Source organism: Penicillium subrubescens (assembly GCF_028828155.1).
Source record: "Penicillium subrubescens strain IBT 31985 chromosome Unknown utg000003l_segment0_segment0, whole genome shotgun sequence".
NCBI classification, from domain to species: Eukaryota; Fungi; Ascomycota; class Eurotiomycetes; order Eurotiales; family Aspergillaceae; genus Penicillium; species Penicillium subrubescens.
The window spans coordinates 1,229,762-1,238,722 of NW_026643153.1; the positions used below are offsets into that span (position 1 = coordinate 1,229,762).

Sequence of the window (8,961 nt, forward strand, 5' to 3'; positions counted from 1 at the left end):
CTGCAAGCAGCCCAGATTTCGTTCAGTGTTTATTTGAGGCGTATCGAGTACGCAGCGACCGTTCACGGGGGCGAACTTTTTGGATATGGCGACTGTTGAAGCATCCTAACGGTTAACCGTCGACGTTCAACGGTGAGCCCTACCCGCCCACCCCGTGTTCGAAATAGTTTTCTCAGATGTACGATCCATGGTACGCAGAACTGTTTGCAAAGTCAAATCCGCAGTGAAAGACATCCGGGTCTCGTGCGGTTCCCAATAGTATGGCATCCCCCAGATTGTCAATTAGGCAGAGCGAACAGAGAATTTAATTTCAGGGCTAAACAGCACTAAAGAACTGCTGTAGTATCATTCCGCTATTCAGGGGGATTATTCCAAAATCTGTACGATGCGTCGGATTATGCGGCCCACGATTGGATGCAGAGTCAGAGCATTGATTCTCCATTAAATTGCATTCGGCATATTTCTAACAGTAATGTAGTGAGCATAGGCCATGGCAATCGGACTCAGAGAAATGGCACTCGTATTTGTTTAAGCTACTTCGTACTTCTTGGATGCGTACTTGAGTTTCCAAGTGCAACGAGTACGCCGGTCTTGGAAATTAAAGTACTAAATACAGCCACAACCTCGTGATTTTATATTAATTTCTCTCGAGGTATACGTGGACCTGTCCGTGATGATATGATGGCAATAACTGCCCGGGTCCGACTTGATAGCAGAGCTCAACGACCCAGAACTCGGCCATACCAGGATTTGTTGCCGCTTCTCATTCAAATTCTTCCTCTAAAAATTGTCGTACCTCGTGGGAGAAATCGTTCTCTACAAGGTGAAGAATTCCTTGCAGGGGTTCTGGCAATGTGATGGAAGGGTGCGACGAGTGACTGAGCCCATTCTCTACTCGGCACGTCTGGAACCTTGCCTGTCGCCGTGGAACGACAGATCGTCGAGATGGCCTTGGAAGCGCGACTCGCAGGTATTTCCTGAGACGCCGGAGACTTTGGGTATGAGAGGAGCCACTCATACATTGAACAAAACCGATGGCTGCTCGAGTCATCCGCAGAAGCGATTGTCGATCTTGTGCGAGACGATGGACCGCCGCGTGGCGAATAGCCGAGATAGAACGTCGCCAGCCTTGGATATCGCAGACAGCTGGACCCGAAGATTCCGCTTGCGGTGCGCGTCGATGTCGATTGAGAAATTGAAATAGCTTGTGTAGTTCCAAAGCCTCAGGGCATGTCCACCCATTTTGTACCGATTCCGAGAGGAAATACCGCTCGACATACCAAAATGCATGATACTCGAGATGCCGCTGGATTGACTGAAGAATCCTATGCTGTGCCGGAAGCGGAACCCGGCCCGCTGGTATCCCGAGGAGAGAATATAATGCGTAGAGTACTTCTGGTCAACAGTCAGTTCAAAGACGTTGGCATTATCCGAATTTGTGTTCTCACCGGACACGGGTTTTTCTTGCAGGGAACGGACGAAACATCTGAGCATTCTATACGAAGTGTATTAGAGAGCGTCTAGGTTGAAGAAGAAGCCATGTTCGTACTCACCTTGTGGTTTCCGGTCGTGAAAGCACGCGGGCGAGCGGAGATGTCTGATACAAAGTCATGTCCTGGCCCGGCCGCGACATCCTCTTGACGCATTTTCCACCAGACAATTCTCGTCTTCGATGTCGCCCTGTTATCTTCGGCATTGTTCTGTCCCAGCGTTCCGTAGTGTAAGGGACGAAGACCTAGTCTGGTAGACTTTTTGAAAATTTGACCTTTAAGCAAGCCAGTCAGTCAGCCAAGATGCACTGAGAAAAGTAGCATATACTGATAACAGTCATGAAAAGGAGAGGACGCCAAACCCACAATTGGACCGCAAGTAGCTGTATAGTCATCTACGCCGGCCACGTAACCGGGAGGATCTTGGTCTTGCCAGTTCAAACGCAACCGATGTTGCTCAACGCTCGGTTGAACACGCTTTTCAACGACCGTTGAAGGTGGTTCACCGTAAACATCTGAGTTGCAACCGCCAAGAGATGGTTCCAAGGATGGCCCAGTCTAGATTCATACACGCCACGGTTCGAAGTGGGGCGCTTGGTGGGATTGGCCGCATACTCTAAACACATCCTTCAACGGCTGTTGAATCACCTCCACTAGCAGCAAAAATGTAATGTTTACACCGCAGTAAATCATGTCTTCCATAGATTTTGCATACCTGGCAGCTATGAGCGGCCGGAGGCGAAAAGGCATAAAAGGACGCTCCATGACCGGTCTAGAAAATCAGAACTCCCATCCTCATCCCCCAAGACAGCGTGGTCGTGTTGTCTGCCTGCAGACCTTGGCTTCTAAGTCTTGGCTTTCGCTGGTATGAGCCCAGTGAAGTAAGAATTGCACTCTTTTGCAGGACAGCCTGCGCTTCGCAGGATAAGCTCTGCGAGATCAACTGTGCTTCGCAGGGGGGCGCTGCGTCACGAAGTGAACTCCGCAGTCTAGGGTCTGTGATGACAAAATCCTCGCAGCTTGAGCTCTGCTTTACCAACATCCTCCCTCACAGACAATGAGCCCTGTGTTTGTAAAAGCGTGCTCGATCGGGTAAGACCTGGGGCCAGGGTCTACACCATGATCCTCTAGCGACATGCAGGCACCTCTCCGTGGTGCTAGGGACCAGTATTCAAGTGCCGCTGCGGCGCTTGAAGAAGCCAAGATCTGCACGACTCATCTCTGGGTACATTATGTAGCCCGGACCATGTAGCCCGAACCATGGGGGAAGTCGATAGCATTGCAATGAAGATAAATTCTCGATTCTGACTTGTCCTATGTAGAGATAGAGCTTGTAAGCCCCGTCACTGAAATTTCAATATAAGGGAGGCCACTACGTGGAAATCCTCAAACCACACGGGAAGAAAGAGCATACATACAGTATTGTCTTAGCGAATAGAGACAACAGGATCACAGGCGACCCGTCAGTATGAGAAGCAATCGTCTGTTCATGCCGGTGTCTCCCATGTAATTCACGGATATTGAGATGCTTGTTGACGGTGTTGACGGTGAGGATGGTGAGGACCGTGAGGATGGTGAGGACCGTGAGGATGGTGAGGATGGTGTTGACGCTGCGTTGATAAACGGAAGTGCTGAAACGTTGGAAACTGTGATCTCCAGGCGGTGAACCAGGCTCATCCCTGGCGCCACACGTATTTGCCCGTTAGGCACAAAACCCCTCCTACACAAGTTACAGTGGCCGTTCAAAAGTATTTGGAACACAGTACTTCCCGCCCGTACCGCTTTCTAACACCGCCTACCTTTAGTAGCTACCTACGACCTTATGTAAGCAGCCAAATCTAGTGAATCTATTTGAAGTATTCACTAAATTGTTAATCTAGCTAAATTGAAACCTCGTAGTGTAGAGTAAAGTCATTAGATAGAGAAAATCCGTTCTAGTCATTAATATATTGAGTGACGCTGGTGGTTTTGCCAGCAGAAAAATACGTGGGGCATGTAGCATGTTCCAAATACTTTTGAATGCTGACTGTACTTTTTCATTTGCAGTGTGCATTACGCACTTTTCGTCAGCAGGCAGGTTGGGACCGGCTTGTCAGGATCGCTTTTGTGAGGTCGTACTTGGCTGCTAAACATTGTATCCCACATACATAATTCAACGGTGACGGTCAATCCAATGATTGATTATGGTTGCAAACGATCCTCCAACAGGGCTTTTTGTTCACCGCAGCACTTGTTGACTCAACAGCACTCGCAACATCAAAATTACATTTCTGTGCTGTGACTATTCCAGGGTTGAGGCGGTAGACTGGAATATTTGGCAGCTCACACTTCGCAAATAAACACGGGTGATACGAGTTGCGGCTTTGCCAATTAGGACCCAGCGGTGTTAATTTGCGGTCGCGCTTTCTGACATTAGGAACCACAACAGACACTTTACCGGTCCGATGGGATCCATTAAATTGTTGAACGGCGACTTGTTTGGTCTTTTTTCTTGAATTTTGAATGGCTCACATGTTTCTTGTCGTGTGGTGGGTAATACGTGGATTCGTGGCTGCATGACACTTTAATCCGTTCTATCTACATGGACAAAATATATCTTGCCCTATATTGACACGAATGCATATTCTACACAACACCAACACCTTGGGGTGGTCGCAGGCGCACAGCAATTTGCAGGACTGCGTTCTTTGAACAAACTTTGCCTTTCTGAACCGCTTTTCTTTACCTGAATAAGCCCAAATCGAGACCAAATAAGAACCAAAACCTCTCTGGAACTTTTTGGACCTCGGAGGTGATCGGGGCTACATGCGAAAGTCTAATTCCATTAACAACATGAGTTGAAACGATTGTAATACTTTTTGGCCTAGTGGTTATCTTCTTCACTGGGGTCTGGGGTCGCGCGTTCGAATCCTCCGCGCGTCGTCATTTCCGAGCGATATTTAGATATTTTGCGTTTGATCAGTTTCCCCTCATGGGTCTAGCCATTCGGTCTTCAATTCAGTCTTCACTTCCGTGTCGTGTTGTTGACTGCTCAAACGTGACATCCAAAGCCGGTTCGCCCAAGTAGAGAGGGCTCGCGTAGCGTCGCCAGGATTCATGTCGTGTTTCCGCACTTTCGCTGATCGCCCCTAGCGTCCGTCTTTAACACAACGCGTCACCAAAAATACTTCAATCCCCCTGCTCTCATGGCAAACCCAGTTCAAATATCGGGCAAGCCCATGTTTACCTCTCTGACCGGCCAGCCATCGGATGTCAGCTGTCCGCGGAAACAAGGATCGTATGCAGGGCTAGTCCGATCAAGAGTAGCCACGTAGCGATTGCGGCCTCCTTGTCTTCCATGTGTGGCATAGTGGGCTTTGAGGTTATCGCGACGCGAGAAGCTGCGCTGGCACTCCGGAACCCAGCAGACATATGACTTCTCAGCCAAGTGGCCGGACAAATGACGCTGCAGGCCTTTGAAATATCGAAAGCGACTGCTGCACTTCGCAACGCTGCACTTGAATTGCCGCCGCGGAAGCTGCCATGGTATGCTATTGAGGGTGTGGCTAGAGTGTCCTTGATTGTCACAGACGAGGCGTGTGAATTCTTCAAAGTCTTGCCAGGACGTCGTCCTCCAACCACCGTCGGGCGGTTTGTCGCTCATATTTGGCTTGATCACGCTGTATGGCGGCTCGATAGTGGGATTTCTCGTGAAAACCTCGACCTCCGATTCGAGGACGGACCCATCTTTGAACCAGTCCATATTATGAAGTTGATCTTGCTGTGTAGGAGCAGATATGACACATTCCCTATCGGGCCAGGTAGTGCTTTGGAAATCCCAGTCTACTGGGACTTGGCTGTAATCGGCGTGGAGGCTAGGCCATTGACCGGATTCTTGCGGAGGATAGAAAATGTTCCACTCTGCATGGCTTGTTTAGCGATGTCATTGAGTTACTACGAGGAGGCCATAAGAACTCACCGCTGTGGTATTCTCCACCATTCTCCTCCGCTGATGGGGTTGCTGTCCTATCCTGTGAATGCATACGGCTGATGGGCAGATTTAACAATCTCTGCAGACACGAACATCAGGGCCCGAACAGGGAGATATAGGTGAAAGGCAAGTCCGCAAGATAAGGTATTGAACATAGGAAGAAGTAGCAGCTAGGGAACGCTGTACTATACGGGACGTGCAGCTGTTGCAAGTAGATCCGCTTTCCTAAAGCCTTAAGCCGTGTTAAGAATCTGATTCAACTGGCCTCAATCATGCGCAGCTGCGTGAGCATGAGCGGGGAAGGTGATCGTTTCACCGGGGAATAAGTCTGTTGATTCACACTATCACCGTTTGACCACCCTAATAATACGCTTAATAGTATGTATAGTCATTATTTTGGAACAATTTCTAGTTCTGTTCACTGAAACGTACATCGAAAAAGATATAACTTCTCGTGCAACCTCGCGAAGCACCAAAAGAATCTTCCACGATCACGCTCGACCCAATATGGACGCTTCTCATGCCCGACCTGTCAAAGACCATGCGGAGGATCAGCTCACAAATGACCATCCTCCGATCGGCAAACCTGTCCCCGAGAATCAAGACAACCTGCAGACTACGGTCGACCCACCCTCTGACCCACCTGCTGTGAGTAGGGAAAGCACGACCATTTTGATGATTGAGCTGACCACTGCTTGACAGCCCGAGGATCCACGGAGACCTCCCTTGACGGATCAGCCGTTTGAGCTTGCTATGGAAGCTCTCGCGCGGCTCGAACGCGAAGACCCTAAACTTGCCTTCCAAGCCGCGAGAATCGTCGGACTGTATCGGCGCTTGTGGGAGTCGTGCACATCGAAGCATATAGAGGGAAGCAAGTTGGCCAAAGCGAATCACGGTCTACGAGAGACTAACCGACATTTGACCGACGAGAGGAACAAAATGCAGTCGCGTCACGATGATCAAATTGCTCGGTTGCAATTCTTTGACCAGGCACTGGAGTTATCTCGGATTCGACTGTCTGATATTCTTAAGGAGTGGGACGGGTACTCCGAGGGGGTCCTAGCTCAAAGCACAGTGAATGATAGGGAGTGAAAGGGACATGGCGGCAGTGGAACGATCATCGTAGGAGATATCTTGGGAGATTCAAGATGATGATAAGACTATAACAGACCCTTCCACTTTTGAAGTCTCTACAGTAGCGTTTTATTGCGAGGGGTCACCGTAAATGATATAAACAATGAATAAACCGACTATATCAGCAAGGGTTCACAGAAGCCTCAGCTATGCTATTGTTGTTGAAGAAATCGCCCGTGGCTGAAATCAATTATTGCACATTAAAGTGTGATTAAGATTTGATCCGCCGCAAAGTGTCCAAGGGGAAGGGTCTGATCCTGGATAGTGGTAGTGGAAGAAGAGATACAATTCCCAACACAAGCCTCCCTTTACGGGTTGAGTTAAAATGGAACAAACAATATTTTGGAATATAAAATTAGATTTATGTCGAAAACTGGAAGGACTTGGGACATAGGAATGGAATAGAAGCTGATTAAAACCTGGGAGAACATGTCGTAGCCGACATATTCACTTGCAGAGACACTCGCACACAGAAGCCATGGACAAGTGATGTTGGCTATAGCAAAAGTAAGCGATCGCTCACCGAGAATAAGACTCGCAAACACAACGGACGCCAAAAAACAACCAGCTCTTCTCGTATTCTCCTTTATCGTGCCATAGAGACACTATTTTAACTCAATCATCCTGAAGGCGCGTTTCTCGCTCGCCTTCAAAACCTCGACAATCCCATCATTCAAGGCAGCCACAGCTTGCCTGCGGCCAAACAGCTCCAGAGCCTGATCGTTGCAGCACTGGCGCAGTACATCGCATTCGGCAGTCAGCCACTCGATTGACCTCTGAAGATGACGTTGCTCCTCCTCAAGTCGTATCTTCAATGCAGAATCGACAACGTAGCATTTCCACAAGCAGAGATACAAGCCAAGAAGGCCGACGATGGGAGCCGCGAGGGAGCTGTGATGACGCAATATGTATTCAAACTCCGTGGTGAGGCTTGCTGAAGGAGAGGGAGCCTAAATCAATCAGCATAGTTATACAATAAGTGGGAGGCTATATAACCTTGTTTCCGTCTACCGAAATGATTTTCTCAGGTGGTTGATCGTGAATTTGCTCCGGCAACTCATCGTCAGTCTCTCGGTGTACCTGTTGTCTTTTGGAGGACTGGAATGTAGGAGAAGACAAAGGACGTTTCGAAGAGCTCATGGTGTTCGATTTGTTGCTGGATGTAATCTGACTCTTATGAGTGCTTAAATAGGCCGTATATCTCTTCACGATATAATATACATAATTTCTACCAGTGCAACGGTAAACTTCATAACGGTGGCGTTCACAGTTTATCAAAGTCTAAATGCTCCCCTCGGAAACGATCAAGTTGCATCAACGTTCAGACTTGGCCTGTCGAACCCAGTTTCTAAGTCGATAGCCTCGACCGCCCTTAGCTCTCGGACCATTGAACGGAACCCATAGCCACTGAAGAGATCCAACGTGACTAGTGCAAGTGTCCATAGGAGGTGCAGTTCGGTAGTGTTCGCTTCGGATTTTGTTACCAAGCTGGGGCTTAGCCAACCTTCCCTTGCCGGCGCAGGTTCCGTATTGAACGGCGTAGGTTAAGGCACTTTCTCCCTCTCGATTTTGCATCCGAAGGTCAATATTCTTATGACTTAGCAGAAGTCCGAGAACGTCTATCGATCCATGTTGAATAGCTCTCATCAACGGAGTCTTTCCATGCAGGAAGGTGTTGGCATTGGCACCATAAAGAAGTAAGAGCTCGGCTCGAGCATAAATCGTTGTCTCTGGCTGCTAGGTGTAGGAGATCGCTGTTCTGACACTGAATGTTGTACTTGAGGATGCTGGGCTGCAATCTGCAGTAAAGATTTCAACATCATTTGCCCAAGGAGATCATGTCACGCACGTTGAGCTGAGTGACAACGAGCATGAGAATTTAGGCTTTGGAGGATTGCCTGCAGGAAATTAGCCAATGCCCTTACTCAAGAATTGAGACTTTTAAGCAGCAACATTGAACAGACCATAGTGGAAGATAAGCTCTTGTAGACTGCGAGACGTATGCAGAAGCCGGCAAGTCTGTGGATGAGACGAACCTGTCACTCCTTTTCCAGGAGGGTTCTGAGACTTTTATATTCGACGCGGCTTCTCGGGACTTCTATTTCAAATTGACAGCTCCTGAGAGACAATTGCATGTTCTTGGAGACAATGTGACTACCCCAGGGATCATTCTTGTGAGCTCCAGAGAGCCCGGGATATCCTAGGAGCTCTTCTAAGACGACCAGAAGCATGCAGGCGACTGGTGGCAGGGCACGACCAGCTAGAATGCTTGCCTACATTTTCTTCAAAATGACCAAGGCCTGCTACGGAAGGGGCGCATTCCTTCACAGCGCGAGGCAGCTACACCCAGGTGATGCTGATCAAATA

At 48.7% G+C, this 8,961-nt stretch overlaps 1 protein-coding gene across 1 annotated transcript; it reads right to left on the reverse strand.

The window, feature by feature from the left end:
* Positions 1-337: 337 nt before the first annotated feature.
* N7473_004481 (uncharacterized protein) lies at positions 338-3,094 on the reverse strand. The gene is made up of 4 exons (XM_057150421.1): positions 2,909-3,094; positions 1,857-2,804; positions 1,554-1,765; positions 338-1,495 (listed from the first exon to the last, which is right to left on the reverse strand). The coding sequence occupies exons 3-4, from the start codon at positions 1,694-1,696 to the stop codon at positions 1,048-1,050; spliced, it is 591 nt and encodes a 196-aa protein (XP_057010531.1). The 5' UTR covers positions 1,697-1,765; positions 1,857-2,804; positions 2,909-3,094; the 3' UTR covers positions 338-1,047.
* Positions 3,095-8,961: the final 5,867 nt, after the last annotated feature.

Excerpts from the sequence above, each read along its gene's own strand:
- N7473_004481 (XM_057150421.1), bottom strand. The coding sequence starts at position 1,696 with ATGCCGAAGATAACAGGGCGACATCGAAGACGAGAATTGTCTGGTGGA. Across the intron at positions 1,496-1,553 it reads TCACGACCGGAAACCACAAG|AATGCTCAGATGTTTCGTCC; the intron begins GTGAGTACGAAC and ends CACTTCGTATAG.